The sequence below is a fragment of the Dendropsophus ebraccatus genome, chromosome 6, assembly GCF_027789765.1.
Source record: "Dendropsophus ebraccatus isolate aDenEbr1 chromosome 6, aDenEbr1.pat, whole genome shotgun sequence".
Lineage (NCBI taxonomy): Eukaryota > Metazoa > Chordata > Amphibia > Anura > Hylidae > Dendropsophus > Dendropsophus ebraccatus.
In genome coordinates, this window is record NC_091459.1 from 36,161,960 (window position 1) to 36,178,862 (window position 16,903).

Here is a 16,903-nt window from a genome sequence, read left to right on the forward strand (position 1 = left end):
GAAAATACCATACATGTGGACATAATGTGCCATATGGGCACAGGGCAAGCCACCAAAGGGACAGAGCGCCATTTAGAGGCTGGAATGGAGGATAGAGGCCATGTCGCAATTACAAAGCTCCTGTGCTGCCAGGACAGTAGAAACCCCCGACAAGTGACCCCATTCTGGAAACTACACCCCATAAGGAATCTAACAAGGGGTGCAGTGAGCATATGGACCCCACTGGTGACGGGCACTTACGTAGAACATGTGCCGAGAAAATAAAAAATAAAATTTTTTTCATTTTCACGTCCCAAATGTGGCCGTCACCAGGGGGCCATATCCCCGCTGCCCCCCTTGTTAAGATTCCTTATCGGGTGTAGTTTCCAGAATAGGGTCACTTGTGGGGGGTTTCTACTGTCCTGGCCGCACAGAGGCTTTGTAATTGCATCATGGCATCCTCTAATGGGAATGGTGGCCATACCTACTTAGCTGGGGAAAAGGGACAATTCTAATTTATTTGGGGGTATTAGGCCAATTATTAGTTTATAAGGTTGAAAATGACAGGTGTCCATCAAATTCAACCTGTGTTGATCCAGAGGAAGGAAAAAAAAAACCCTCATAAGGCAAACGACAGTAGGGAAAAATTCCTTCCTGACTCCATAATGGCGATCAGAATAATCCCTGGATCAACGTGACCCCTGAAATAGGAATAAGGGACAGAATTTAGATAATGTAGAACCCCAGTGACGTGTGGTGCGCCTTGGAGCGATCCAGTATGCAGAGGCCGAGGGGATCAGGACAGGTGTCAGACTGGTAAATGGTGTCCTTCCTGATCCCCCTGTTACACCACACTCTGCACTTCTTCTGGGGTCTCCCGTTCTCCAGTGTGGGGGACGTCACCTGGAAAATGTTGTCCTGGTGCGATACGGGGTCCTTCATATCCAGAAGCGCTGGGTCCGCTCCATGGCTGCTAAAAATAAGGGCGCTATTACTACTTCTGATATGTTCGGATCGTGCCGCAAGCTACAGGGCAGCGAGGGACTGGAAGAGGGGGTGCTGGTATAAAAGTTATCCCCGTACAGGTGGTAACCTTTATCCAGCAGTGGGAAGATCAGTTCCCGGACGATCTTCCCACTTGTTCCGAGGATGGGGGGGGGAGGGGGCATCTGGGGGCTGGATTCGGGTGTCCCTTCCTTCATACACTCTAAGGGTACGTGCACACTGCGGAATCGCGACAGATAACCCTTCGTGCATTCCGCAGTTGGCACCCGCCGGCGGACTGATGCAGGCGCACGTCTCCGTCCGTGTCATAGACTCCATTCTATGCACGGGCGGATTCCGCTCTCCGTCCAACGTGTTCATTCTTTGGACGGACGATGGAATCCGCCCATGCATAACATGGAGTCTATGACACGGGTAGAGACATGCGCCCGCATCAGTCCGCCGGCGGGTGCCAGCTGCGGAATGCACAAAGGGTTATCCTTCGCCATTCCGCAGTGTGCACGTACCCTAAATCTGTAAGTGTACCCTGAGGTACTCTCACAGAGTTTGTAGAATTTCACTCCATACCGTCATCTCTTATTGGGACGGTACTGGCAGAAAAGACGTGTCTGGGGGGCAGCGTACGCTACGCTACCCCCCAGACACGTCACTGGATGATGAGGATGATGAGGATGAATGGAGGAAAGAAGGATCCCCCCATTCATCCTCACTGGCTGTTTCGGTGTCGGAGGCAATAACGTATCCCTCTGACGCCGAAAACACCCTGGGGGCCATCTTTATACGGGGATTGGTATATGGGGTATGTAGTGGTGTAGTGTCAAACTTTATTCAATGTAGTGTGGTGTAATGTAGTGTTTTTTACGTGTTTTTTTCCGGAAAGTATAAAAAAAAAAACCTACGCCAACAAAGGAGTTGCTGATAAATGCCGCACTTATGTGCGGCACTTATAAGCAGACCGTGGCAATAGAATATAGAAAACACCCTACGCCAAAAAGGAGGAGTTGCTGATTAGCAGCGCAAGTGCGCTGCTGATCAACACTCAGCGGCGATTGGGTGCAGGAAATAGAAAAAAAAAAGTTTGAAAAAAAAAAACTTTTTCTACATTCTGAACATCCCTGTAGCTGCTGATAAGTGTATTACACATATCAGCCGCTAGAGGGCAGCAGAGCGCAAAATACGGAAAAAGCCGACGCTGGAGCCGAAAATAGCCGAGAGAAGCCGAACGTGACGTCACGGAAGAAGCCGAAGACCCGAACGAACCCGAGGACGCCGCGAACCCGGAAGACGCCGATCAGGAGCCCGGGACAGGTGAGTAATGTACAAATACCTGCTCTGGACCCCTCGGCTACCTAGCTGAGGGGTCCAGGGCAGGTATTTACTATTTTGTGGGACTCTGATCGCCGTGCCACCGGCCCGATCGCCGTGAACGGCTGTCCGGTACCGGCCGGCCGTTCACGGCGATCGGGCCGGTGGCACGGTGACCACCATTACTTTTTTACAGTAATGGCGGTCGGTGCCGTCCTCGGACAGCACCGACCGCCATTTTTTTCCAGGTCAAGGTTCCGATCGCCGCTATTGGCTGATCTGAATTGATCAGCCTATAGCGGCGATCGTAAGCACGGGGGGTGTTAACCACCCCCCGTGCTGTGAAGCTAAGATGGCCTGCTATGATTTATAGCAGGCCATCTTCCCCAATCGCTGTGTGCGAACACGCAGCGATCGGGGAAACATCGGGCGTACGTATATGCCCGTTTGCGTTAAAGCCCACCCTGCGGGGGCGTATACGTACGCCCGATGTCGTTAAGGGGTTAAAGGGTTTGTCTTTTCATGTGTTCATTGGATTTGTTCCAAGCTACCTACAATGTTCGGGCTAGATTCAGGCCTGTGAAACTGTCCAAAAACATAAAAGGTCTTCCTGTGTATAGTCCAATATTTCATCAGGTCCTTTAAATTTAAAGTAGGTCAGAAAGTTCTGATAATGGCTGATAACGGAGAACAACAGTGGGCGTAGACATTCATATATATATAGAATAAAACAGTTAGCGAGTGCTGTCTACATCAGGGAAGGTCTGGATCTTTGTGGACACCCAAATCATCTTCCTTCTTTTTTGTAACAGACACAGCGCACAGATTAAAGGGAGCCTGTTTACGTCACATGACAGCTTTTACGTAGTTACAGAAAAGCAGGCGGGCAACCTGATCCAGCTGGGAAAACAGCAGCTGAAAGTCAAATTTTTGGATAACTGCTATAAATATAAATAAATGCACACAGTAACACATTACTGGTGGACTCATTGCTAACAGAGCACAACAATACTACAAAGGGATGTTCATCAAAACCAGTACAACGTTGCTGCTTAGTATCACATCCCATTGTAGTTGATACACTATCAAGGGGTTAAACCACCATAAAAATGACTACGTTTTCAGCATGTTTCTTTGCTGCACCTGGAAACACATCATCCGTCATACTGCAACAGAAAGATGGAGTTCACTACTTGTCTGAGTCACTGTTTGTCAGCAGATGGAAGACACCAAATGCCATGTGAAGCCCACATGCTTTCACCAGCAGTACTTCTCGGAACCCGGCAGCTGGCCCATTTTTATCATTTACTTTTTTAGTACATCCACCAGGTCAAGAGGTGATCCATATAAAAGTGTCACAAAAGTCTAGATTCTCTATTAAAAAAAATAAATAAAAAACCCCTAAAGCTTGATCTTAAACTGAAAACAATGTCTAATTAAATAATATCAGTCATGAACACAAAGCAAAAATACATCAGGCTTATGAATCTATAGAAATGTATTTTTATATTTGAAGCAGCTCTATTAAGGGGAGATCCAGAGTGGATGGCGTGTCCTTAAAGGTAACCTACAGGGTAAAAAAGGGCACATAAAACTGCTTGCACCACACTAACTGCATGTGATTAAGATATGTCTTACATACATCCTCAGTGTCATTCCCGTGCAGTTAGTTGTTTACTCCACAGTCCAGTAAGCCCTGCCCCACCCCTATAGCATCGATCCACCCCCAGCCGGCCTGCCCCTTCTAATGTTTATTAATGGAGAAGGCTGGATCATCGCTATGGGGGCAGGGCAGCGCTCCTAACGGGTGCCCTAGTGCTCCAAACAGTCTTACCGGACCATGGAGTAAACCAGTAAGTGCACGGGAACCGCGCCGAAGATGAAGGTAAGAGACATACCTTCAACCTTGTCATCTCCTAGGGACATATCAGCTGGTAAGATTTGCCTGACCTGTTCCCCTTTAATTTCAGAAACCCTGTATATTGACAAAAAAAATTTACACATTTTGGTTCTGTCATTTTTTTTTTTTACCAGTTGACATATAGAATTTGTGATAATCTTGTGACCTAAAGCACGTGGACCAATAGTGAAGAATGAGGGAAACAACTCATTATTATGGGAAAACATACCATTCTGTAACCCCATCCAGAGCTGCTTGTGGTCTTTCTTCTGCATTTCGTTTATAATTTGACTTTTGTGCTTCAAAGCATCAGCTTCCTTTACAGAGGACATGAAGTGTGCTTCAATCACATCTTTGGATTGGCAATGCAGAAGGTCTTTTGACGGAAAATTCTGTCATGAAAATAAAGGGAAACAACGTTCATTAATGAGGAACTATCATCAGTAAACAAATCAGAAATCACTAATGAAGCTCAAAATGACTTAGAATACCGAGAACTATTCACTGACAATTCTAATCTGGTTTCTAGGAGCTGCAATGTGGATGCTTTTACCGGATAACTATAAAGCATGGCTTGCCATCTGGTCAAGCACCAATAGACACCAAGTAGACTGTTGGTAGTTCAGCAAGTGCTGTAAAACAAACTTTACTGCGCGCGACTAAGCGAACGGTGTCAGGCTGCCAGACATCATGGAAACGGGTCCTATGTGTTACTGCATGGAAACTAGTACAGGAGCTTGGCGTATATGGTTTACCCATCATTACCAGGCCACACACAGCTTAGGCTACAGACCAAAAGAGGGCTGTGGCCTTCAATGGGATTTTATTGAAGGGGTTATCCAGGATTTGAACAACACAGATGCCATCTTCCAAAAACACCACCACATCTGTCCTCAGTGGTATGTGGTATTACATATCCCAATTAACTCCAATAGAAATGAGCAGCAATAACCACATATAAACTGGTGCCACTGTTTCTGGAAGAAAACAAACAGGTTCCTCATCCTGAATAATCCTTTTAAACTTTTGATACTTCTGAGGTTTTGATTAGTAAAAGTCTGGGTGCAGTGACCCCCCCCCCAACCATTCATTACTAAAGAAAACAGTCATGACGTATTACATAGGATTCTGGCAATGAAAGTGATTGCATGTAAAGAAGCTTGTGTTCCTCAAAATGAGAATCTGTAATTGGTTACTATCTGATTTTTGACAATCTATTATACCCAGACAAAGGACCACCACAGACCACAGGATCCTTTCCATCCTCTAACCTGTCACGTCTTGTTCTAATTTACTTACTTATTCTATTCTCTTTTTGATATGTTGGTTATGGTTCAGTTTTACAGCATATGTGACTGGGGTTCGTCTGGTCATCTCAGAATAGAATAATATACAATCCTGTCATATTACCCAAGGCATGTACTGTCTACTGCAAGGGCATAGTATGTTAGCATGAGAAAGTGCCCTATCTCTGCATGCGTCATTGTATATGGTGACACACATTTAGCAGAGATTACAGTCAATGAGCAAAATGGACAATATGTAACCAGTGAGTGGTTTACCAGACAGACACTTTTCCACTTCTCTAAAATGTGTGATGCAATTCAAGCTAAGCCTAAATACAATATACACTAAGCTCTTTCCCACACTATCACACCACTGTCAGTAAGAAAAAGTCTGCTTTTCAGCTACAGTAAATGTGAAACTGCCTTGACAGTCATTTTAGGCAGTCACCGAAGGGCAAATGTATGTCAGACAGGAGGGTACCCCACTCTGGACACCCCACTATGGAGAAGAGTGAAGAGCTGCTGAGTGTTATTAACCTCTACATAATCAGACAGTCCTCCTAAAGGGGTAGTCCCATCTCCGCTGATATGGTTATACTTGTTAAGTTATATATTTTTGCAAATTCATTTATTCAGCATAACTATATTAGTTGAGATGGGAATACCCCTTACGGAGGATTGTCTGATTATTGGAAAGGTTGGCTCCTTCTCATGATATGCTGCTCTTTCCCTCCCATTCTTGACAGCTCATTGTCTAGGTTGCCGACCACCACGCTGCTATAAAAACAGTGGTCTGGCCAGTGTATAAAGATATAATGTAGCTGTATTGAGATATAGGGGAGATTTATCAAACATGGTGGTGTAAAGTGTAACTGGCTCAGTTGCCCCTAGCAACAAATCAGATTCCCCCTCTCATTCCTCACAGGCTCTTTGGAAAATGAAAGGTGGAATCTGATTGGTTGCTAGGGGCAACTGAGCCAGTTTCACTTTACACCATGTTTAATAAATCTCCCCCTAAGGGTATATTCACACGGGCGGGCTCGCAGCGAGATTCTTGCTGCAAGCCCGGCAGGTCCTGTCAGTTCCCATAAACTACATACTTGCTGCGGTCTAAACGACCGCAGCGAGTATGTAATTATACCGCGCTTAACCCCTTCTACTCCCGCCGGCTGTAAGCAGCATACATTACCTGTCCTTGCTGCACGGGTCCGGCGTCCTGCTCTCCCGTCCGGCGTCCTGCTCTCCCGTCCGGCCAATTAGTGTGTTGCCCAGCCGCAGCCACTGATTGGCCGGGCGGGAGAGCAGGACGCCGGACCCGTGCAGCAAGGACAGGTAATGTATGCTGCTTACAGCCGGCGGGAGTAGAAGGGGTTAAGCGCGGTATAATTACATACTCGCTGCGGTCGTTTAGACCGCAGCAAGTATGTAGTTTATGGGAACTGACAGGACCTGCCGGGCTCGCAGCGAGAATCTCGCTGTGAGCCCGCCCGTGTGAATATACCCTAAGTGTATATGCATGTGCATATCATTTTATTCCTTTCAGCGCATACGTTAATTGGACAGAAAAATGCAGCGTGAACCCAGCCTAACAAAGCAGTTAAAGAGATTCCCTAGATCATATCACCTAGATTTTCTTCTACTAATTAGGGCCAGATACCTAAACTTGTTTTTTTTTTTTTTCCTAATGTTTCTATTTTCTGACTGTAAATTTCACATTTTCTACATTGTTATGGGGGGCTACCATCTTACCTGAGCTTTTTTTCACAGCATTTAGTGACATGCTTTACAGCAAGACTTATTTCTGAGCGGAATACCGCTTTAGCAAAAAAGCTTGATTTTCAACCAGTGCTTCTCAAACTGTGAGGCGGGCCTGACCAGTGAGGCGCCCCCTAGTTGTTGATGAGGCCCAGCAGGGGAGCTAGTTTTCACAAAAGGAACTATGATCTGCACAGTCCTTTTGCTGTTTGCAAAAATCTCCATTTTAGCAACATTATTAATTTATTTTGTACTTGCTTTATTAGTATATAGAGCTTGGGAGACAGGTGAAAGGAAACCCTAGCATTATTTTCAGCTTTTAAATGGACTTTCACCACAGATAGTGAGGCCCAGGCACCCTCTTGGTCAGTCTGGTGAGGCCCCGGCATTGCCTTGGTCTGTTGGGTGAGGCTCCAGTAGAAAAAGTTTGAGAAGCACTGTTTTAAACAATAGGTCATTTACTGGTGAAACATTCCCTTTAAAGTAAAACTTAAGAGCCTTTTACACTTTAAAATTTATCATTGCCGGCCACACTTCATCCTGTGTAAATAGGGTTACCTATGGCCGGCAACAATAAAACTGACAGCACAGATAATTATATATATATATCAGTTTAAAGATAAAAGGACGCAGGGCATACTTATATCTGTGCTGCTTGTGATCCGGGTGTCCCATCCTCAGGCCTTCAGGAATGATTGACATCCGGAGGAGGCAGAGCCTGAAGATACTGGAGAAGCCAGATGCCATATAACAAACAGCGTGGAGTATAGACTGCTGGTTGTGATATAGACATTGACATCATAGATATATACATATCTGTGCTGTCAGTTTCAAGGGCTTCACGAATGATATAGTGATTGTTCGTGCAGCCCAGGCGCTTGATTTCTCATGATTGGCGCTCGTTTGCAGCCCCCACAACCAAGAAATCGAGTGGTCTAAAAGGACCCTTACTCTTTTTGTGTAGTACAATTCAGTGTGCCTGTTCTATATTCACTTTTTCTCTATTTGTTTATCTGTATATCAACTCTAGGCACTGTAGCACTGTGCTATACAAGAAAACCCCTGGCAATGCAGATACTGGGTCATCAAAAAAAAAAAAAAAAAAGAACTGAAGAACTACAAGAAATGCTTCAACCCATACCTGGCAACGTAAGAGGAGGGGGAAAGTGAGTGAAAGATACCTCAGTGGAATAGGGCCCTATTCCACTGGACGATTATCGTTCGCTTAATCGTTAACGATTAACGATCTCAAACGACCGCTATTGTGAAAGACCTGAAAACGTTCACTCTTTTCCATGGAATGATAATCGTTACTTATGATCGTATTTGCGATAGTTTTTTTCTTCGCTATTTCTTCGCTATTGCGTTCGTATCTACTGCGAACGACGTCTTATTCAATGCGATCGATTGCGAACGTTTTGCGAACGAGCAGCGATAAAATTAGGTCCAGGTCTTATAAAGCGATCAACGATTTCTCGTTCGGTCGTTAATCGTTAACTGCATTTCAAGCGAACGATTATCGTTTAGATTCGAACGATTTAACGATAATCTGAACAATAATCTTCCGGTGGAATAGGGCCCATAGTGTCAGTGTTGGCTATAGCTACCTATAGGAAAACTGGAATATGAACTGCAACCAACAGAGCCTCTTGTTATTAGATGCCAGGATAACACAGGGCAGTTTGTTATAGTGTTCATGCTTCATTTTTAGCCAAAACAAGGAAAGAATAAAAGAATCAAAAACTGCAACCGACTGTCCTTCAGTAACCTGTTTTTTTGACAGTTGTCATACACGGCCAAATAAACAAAACATATTATTATTGGAGTGCAGAATCAAAATTATAGCACCTATATGAGATCTATGCGTGCAACATAGTGGAACAAGTGACTCAGAACTAGAGCCACAACTTCACATACTGAGAGGGAGGTTACATCTCTGCCTGCATCTACCAGTACAGTGGGTTTTTTTTTTTTTTTTTTTTTTAATAAAACCGTTTGGATGTTATCAAAGTCGCTCAGTGAATTCAGAGACAGAAAACATGTCAAGTCATGCCCCGCAAGATAGATTCTGAGATGACTGAGTAAAACAGTCCGGCCTCTGTTTTTAGCTGAACACTTTCATGGTTCAGTAATCACCTTCTCAAAAAGTTCTTAGTCAGCATTTTAGCTTCTCGTTTTGCGTCATCGTGCACTTTTGATTTACGCATCGCAGAGTTGCCGAATAATTCTTACAGGGATTTTTTTTTTTTTTTGTAGGCAACGATTCTGTACATTATCAACAAAATGTACGAATTACAGAAAGGCACGACAAAAAGCAAGATGGAAGTGATCGATCGAGTTTAACCACTATTCTTACATCCCTATAAAAGGAATGCCATAGTCACCGTCATTCATGATTCATATACAGTCACAGTGGGTGTACAGCAGCAGCAATGGAGGCGGAAAAATTATTTGGGATTCCAAGTGACAATGATGTCAATAAGGGGTTTCATGAAACAGATATCTGTAGTGGGTAAGGTCAGTCAGAAAACATGAAACATGATGCACCAAAAGAAATTCATACCGGGGGGATAAACTACAGCTTTTTCTGACAAATCTGCATAATCCATCCTGAAACTTTAACATGACCCACAGATAAATCGGCGCTGGCGCAGGGAAGCCGGTGTTGCGGTCCTTTTTTTGAACCGCGGCCCAGTCCCTGTGTACGGCACCGTTCTATCCACGGGTACCAGCCGGGGCTGAAGCACTGGAGGCGGGCCGGGCCGCCCCCAGTGGGGGAAAATCCCCTCCCCTCCATGATGCGTTAGAATCAATGGAGCCGCGTCATAGCTTCAGCCCCGGCCTGGTACCCGTGGATAGAACGGCGCCGTAGACGGGAACCAGGCCGCGGTTCAAAAAATGGACCCCAGCATCGGGCTCCCTGTGCCGGCGCCGATCCTGATGGTACATTCGCTTTAAATCAACATTATACATAAGGCCACTAGGTGTCTTCCTTCACTGTGCATGTGTACAGCTGCTGCACGTCCACATTCAGTAGCAGAGAATCCTGGGGGTGCTCACATTGTATGGTCAGCTCTCCTGTCACACATTATACTACAGATATTTGGTTATTAAACAAAAAAAAAAAAAAAACAAACATAGGAAGTCCCAGTCCTTTGCGTTCACCCAAGGAAAGAAACCTGTTCATCATGCAGGTTGTATATCAACTAACAAAGCTAATTATATGATCAACTCCGCATGGTTTCCAGAACACAATACTCTTTGTTATGCAACAATTTAGTGAGTATAATGTCACTGTGTGGTTACTGAGGTTTTGGTGCAGTGTGATAGGATAGTTGACCATACAATGCGAGCACCCTCAGGATTCTCCGCTACTGAATGTGGACGCAGAGCAGCTGTAGACATGTCTAGTGAGGGGAGACACCTAGTGGTCATAGGTGTATATGATTAGGTACATTGATTTATAGTGTGTAAAACAGAAGCCTTTTTTTGCACATATTCGCATTGGTTGCAACAGCAGAAATTAATTTGCCATCTGTGTACAGAAAATGCAAGCAGGGATAGTAAGTGGGCTTTCGCAATGATTTCACCATAGGCAATAGGTATACGTCAGCACTCCAGTTCCTATGTATACTCAGCATACTGGCAGTGGCCCCATTCACTTTACTGGCCTTAATGTAGTTAGCTGGTGACTATGTTCAGACCATTTCCTGCAGGTACAATCGCTGGAATAGGCCCTTGCATGTGTTAGAGTCAATGACAATCTATTTCCATCTCAACTCCAGCTCATATAGTTATGTAATCTATCAATGTATAGTTGAGTAGACATGTCATACATATAATGGGTGTTGGGTATTTTATATTAAAAGTAATATTTCATTAAAAATTCTAAACATACCTTAAAGTGGACAGTGATGCTCCAAGGGAGGGACGTGTTTGATGCGTGCAGATCAAAAAGTAAGCCAATCGGGTAATGCCTTAAAACAAGAACACATAATAGAAGTAAATAAAGACAAATTCAGGTACACTTGTATTGTATTTTATAGCGTGGTTGTGAAGCGTCTGGCCAGTGGACTTTTACCTCCCCAGAGAAGTCTGAATATCTTCTGGAGAAACCAGCTTTGTTAATAGACAACTATACAAATGATTATCTATGAAAGAAATTCACACCATCACACCATGTTAAAGGGGTACTCCAGCCATTAAATTATATATATATATTATATATATATACACATACATAGCCTTGGTGTCCTCCCGCGGTGTCTCCGGGTCCCCTTCTCACTTTCAAGATGGACTCATCTCAGCATTGACAGCCCGCTCAGCCAATCAGTGACTGAGACAAGACAGTACTGCAAACAGTGATTGGCTGAGAGGCCTGTCACTGCCAAGACAAGTTCGGGAGCATTTAGAGCGGGACAGGAACATTTAGAGAGGGACAGGAAGACACCGCAGGAGGATACCGGGGGAGCGTGATGGGGTAAGAATACAATCTTTATTATGTTGTACGGAAGGGCAGCAATATATAAGAAGTTTTCCAAAGCCGAAGTACCCCTTTGAATAAAAACATTTGCATATAAAACCTTATATATGATCCATAGGCTATGCTGTGTTTTGTTGTGTTTTTTGGGTAGTGGTGGATGCGCTTCCCTATGCAAGGCACATACATATGTATTACACATACCAGTCAGGCATAAGCCAAAAGGACACTTGGGTCTATAGGAACCAATGACCTATTCGACATATGCACAAGATGTACTTCCTGTAGCCTACACAAAAACATGGTGTAACAGACTGTAATAAAGAAGTCATGATGAAATGTTGAATTAAATTGGTTAATAGTAATTTTAACAATCCAATGTATATATCACAAAGAAATAAAACTAAAGAAAAAGATTCACATTACTGTGTGTGGTTCCGATTAATGTAAAATACACTGTACTGAAGTACCGTAAGATCCACCTTGGCTTTGCTTGACACATTTATCATAATCATGTCATAAAAACATAGGACACAGACTGTAAATGAGTTCATGTATTATGACCCAGGGCACAGCAAAATGAAAGCCACATGCGCCATCTTGTGGAGACTTCTATTAGTGCAGCGACTTGCTCATTTGAGTTCTCCACTTGCTTTTCCTTGTCCTTTTCCTAGTAATAAATGTCAAGCTATGTTCAGGCTGAATAATGTTATACAGTGTTAGCCATAGAAAGCAGTAGAAAAGTCTCTCTCATACGGAGTATCTCTCATTGTAAGCTTTCAGGAGTCTAGCTTCCTTCGTCAGACAAGATATACAAAACTGAAGAATACAGACTTAGGGCCCTATTCCACAGTAACGAAAATCGGCCCCATTCGGCCAATTATCGCTCGGTGGAGTAGAGAGAACGATCAGCCGATAATCGTGTCATCGGCTGATCGTTCATTTAGGGCCAGACCTAAAATCATCATTCCCCCACCGCGCATCGCTACAGTGGAATAGTGGTGTGCGGCGGGTGACCGACGATTTGAGAAGCACAGCATACATTACCTGTCAGGTCTTCTCCTTCACTCTGTCTTCCTCCCCGGGTCCTGCGCGCTCTGGCTTCAGAATGGCCTGTCAGCTGACGGAGAGCTCAGCCAATCACAGGCCGGGACCGCTGCGGCCTGTGATTGGCTGAGTGACAGGCCATTCTGAAGCCATAGCGCGCGGGACCCAGGGAGGAAGACAGAGCGGAGGAGAAGACCTGAAAGGTAATGTATGCTGCAAGGACATCGGTAACGATGTCCCTGCAGCCCTCGCTCAACAATCATCGGGCCGTGGAATAGGCCCAGTAAACGAGCGGCGATCTAGCAGATCGGTGCTAGTTTACATCGTTGATCGGGCCCTGCTTGGCCCGAGGAATAGGGCCCTTAGGCCATGTTCACATGGCGTATAGGACCGGCCGTTCCGTGACCCGGCCAGGTCACAGAGCGGCTGGTCTCAGAAAAGACCATCCCTGCCGGTACTGCAGTGATGATCTTTCCGACCGCAGTGCCGCAGCGCGCGCCCGCCCGCATCAGAACTCCTCACGGCACACAGTGAAGCTTGTGGCTGGAGCCGCTCGCTTCATTGTGTGAACTGACAGAGCTTTCTGCGGCCGCAATTCACTGAACTGCCGCCACAGAAAACGGATATGTCAGTTATTAGCGGCGCCGTATGGGATCCCAGCCGGAGCGTATACTATGTTTATACGCTCTGGCCGGGATCCTATAGAAAAGCATGCGGCGTTCCTAAGCGTACAAAGTACGTCCGTTGTTGCCGATTGCAACAACGGCTGTACTTTTACGCTGTGTGAACATAGCCTTATATACACACTAGACAGAGATCATCAAAGGATTTTAGAAACTTTAAAAATAACAAAATGCAATATACACAGGTTCAGGGAAGAAAAAGAGTGCTGCACCTCACACCTATGGCTGATACTAGTACCTCTCGGCTGCATAAAAAACATCAGAATTCTGTATGTGAATTGATCAAGCCACACTGCCCCATGTACCTCGTGCAGGTATCTGATACACATGGGTCCCTACACTAAGTCCACACTGTGCCAGTCAGTGACCACCACCCCCGCAGGCGTGCACAGTCAGGGAAGGGAGGCCATGGAACGGCCCTGCAACCCCCATGCCACAGGACCAGACCCAAAAATGCCACACCAAAACCCAGCCAGCACCACCGGCGGAGGAAGCTGCCCCCAAACAGCACAAGTCTGGATAAGGTATTGCACTCACCATAGCTATCAAAGATAGAATGGGACAGACAGGAGGGATTAAAACCATGAGCACTCAGGTGTCTCCTGCTAATTGCGGTCATGTGGGTCTCACCAGGAGGAGTGCAAAACACGGAGAAAAGAGAGAAATAAAATACGGTTCAGGGAAGAAAAAGAGTGCTGCACCTCACACCTATGGCTGATACTAGTACCTCTCGGCTGCATAAAAAACATCAGAATTCTGTATGTGAATTGATCAAGCCACACTGCCCCATGTACCTCGTGCAGGTATCTGATACACATGGGTCCCTACACTAAGTCCACACTGTGCCAGTCAGTGACCACCACCCCCGCAGGCGTGCACAGTCAGGGAAGGGAGGCCATGGAACGGCCCTGCAACCCCCATGCCACAGGACCAGACCCAAAAATGCCACACCAAAACCCAGCCAGCACCACCGGCGGAGGAAGCTGCCCCCAAACAGCACAAGTCTGGATAAGGTATTGCACTCACCATAGCTATCAAAGATAGAATGGGACAGACAGGAGGCCTCCCTTCCCTGCACGTGCACGCTTTGCGGGGTTGGCGGTCGCTGACCGACACGGTGTGGAGTTAGCGTAGGGACCCGTGTGGACCAGAGGACCTGCGCGGTGGTACACGGGGCAATATGGCTTGATCAATTCATATACAGACACTCTGGTGTTGATTTTTAATATAGGCCTAGCAGCATTGGTATCAGCCATAGATGGGATGTGCAGCGGTTCCATTCTCTCCAGTTCGTGTTTTGCAATATACACAGGGTCTGCTATTCACAAAAGGTCAATAAACTAAACCTTGTAAGGTGTGACAAGAGGATGCTAAGCTCTTGCTGCTGTTTGCTATCAATATGTTCAGCACATTCTTGCCTTACAATTAAAGGAGAAGTCTGGCAAAAAATTTTATTAAAGTATTGTATTGCCCCCCAAAATTTCACAAATCACTAATATACACTAAGTGCAGGGAAAAAAGCACTTTCTGTTCCAAACCCACTCAGCAGGTGTAGTAGGGTCTCCTTTCAGCCAATGAGTGGGCCTAACACGTCACTCCCCAGATCCCACTCAGACCTAGAAGCGTCCGGGGACTGGAGCGTAGGACAGTGGACACCTGCGCTGGAGCCGGGGAGGTAAGTTCATGTTGTCTTGTTCTCCCACCTCAACCCTGGAAAGCTCCAAGAAACACTACATTTCTGCAAAAGGGGAAGTTAACGACCAGGTGTCCCTTTATTATGTGCAGTCATTTGATTTGGACATAGCAAGAAGTGTGGTGACCAATACTACTTTTATTTCTCATTTTTATTATTACCTACTCTGTCCATTATAGCACTGAGCCCCCCCCCCCCCCCCCCCAACCAGCACTAATCTACAAGGGAGTCTGATGCTAAAATACTACAGGAAACACACTAGAAAACTAAAGGTATACGGCATCTACTGTATTTGAGTATACTATGAGTCCTATGGTAGAAACAGGTTTGGTGTTCTATTACGTACAACAACATTCTGCGCAACCTATTGTACAGGGAACTGTTACACAGCTCTATATTATTCTATACCATACCATGGCATTAAATAAAGAGCCCTTTTATATATCTGGATTTCCTATTTACAATAAGTGGACAAAGCAAATGTATGTATAGTGCTATAACAATGACTGTATATGAAGTTCTTTTGGAGTGAAACCTCACAAAATGAAATGAAAGTTTAAGAACACGGTGTACTAGAGAAAAAGACTCAACATGGGATAGTGAAAGCATTAAAAATAATTTCTGAAACTCCGGATCAGTCCTTCTGACTAAGAACTATCTGGTAAGAGAGCGACAGTTGGGCAGTGCACTATAGTCAATGAACTTTCACAGTTCAATAGCAAAACATCATTTCTAGAGTGAAAACACAGAATGAGGGCAAGCGATCAATCTCGGGGTACAGATGAAGAAAATAGTCAATATTAGGCCGGCAAAGCTTTGTGAACTGTCCTTATAAGACAGGCTGAAGAATTGGGGAAGTATCTGAGAGGAAATCATTAGTCAGCTTTGTCTATATTGAAGCCTTTGCAAAGTACTAAACGGCTTCTGCACGTAGTAGTGTCACCTACAGCTTGTCATAGTACTGACACAATGGCCGACAGGAAGGTCCTATATATACTGAATCAGTGTTCATCCAGGACATTGCATTAGACCAGGGATGGGGAACCTGTGGCCCTCCAGCTGTTGAAAAACTACAATTCCATTATGCCTGGACAGCCAATGCGAAGTTTTGGCTGACCAGGCATGATGGGGATTGTAGTTCTGCAACAGCCATCCCTGCATTAGAGGAACACTTTTGATCTGTTAGACTATTTTGTCATGGTCTATTTTGTTATGGTCCTGAGAAAACCTGTGAAGTGGTGCTTGGCCTCTGCATCCTATCCCTGCAATAAATACGAATCACATGCACCAGTAAGGGCTGACAATTCTACTCCCCAATTACACAGGGCGACTAGAGAAGACTTTTTACACAAAGCAACAAGTAGTGGTCGGCACTCCGATATGTGGTGGTGCCTGGGCCAAGGCACAATACATCAAAAGAAATTCCCGGCACTCGCCAAATCTTCTGCAAGGTGATGAATTTATTTACAAGTGCAATACAGACAGACAGATAAAGGACGCGTTTCGGAAACGAGACGGTGGAAGGTTAATGTAATTTATGTAATTTGTGTAACACTAACTCCACCCTTAGATTTGGTGTTACTAATATATGTGTATGATGTTTGTTTCTGTATTTGTATTTGTAAATCTTCAGTTCATGTTTTCTTTGTAGTCTATATGCTTTAACTGTATTGTTTACATAGTTACTAAGGTAGCGATGTGTGCGCTCATGTGATGTCCAGCTGACCGCTATTCCACGCCTGTTGTGATGACGTAGGAGGGAGCGCCTTA

General features: G+C 45.0%; 1 protein-coding gene across 5 annotated transcripts in view; it reads right to left on the reverse strand.

Annotated features, from left to right (window-relative positions):
- ATG5 (autophagy related 5) overlaps positions 1-16,903 on the reverse strand; it is an 85,999-nt gene that overhangs the window by 58,928 nt on the left and 10,168 nt on the right. For all 5 annotated transcript variants that reach the window (XM_069974790.1, XM_069974791.1, XM_069974789.1 and 2 more), the window contains exons 4-5: positions 11,129-11,207; positions 4,419-4,581 (exon numbers count right to left, since the gene is read on the reverse strand). In XM_069974790.1, the coding sequence (XP_069830891.1) occupies positions 4,419-4,581; positions 11,129-11,207 (242 nt within the window). The remainder of the gene's footprint in view (positions 1-4,418; positions 4,582-11,128; positions 11,208-16,903) is intronic.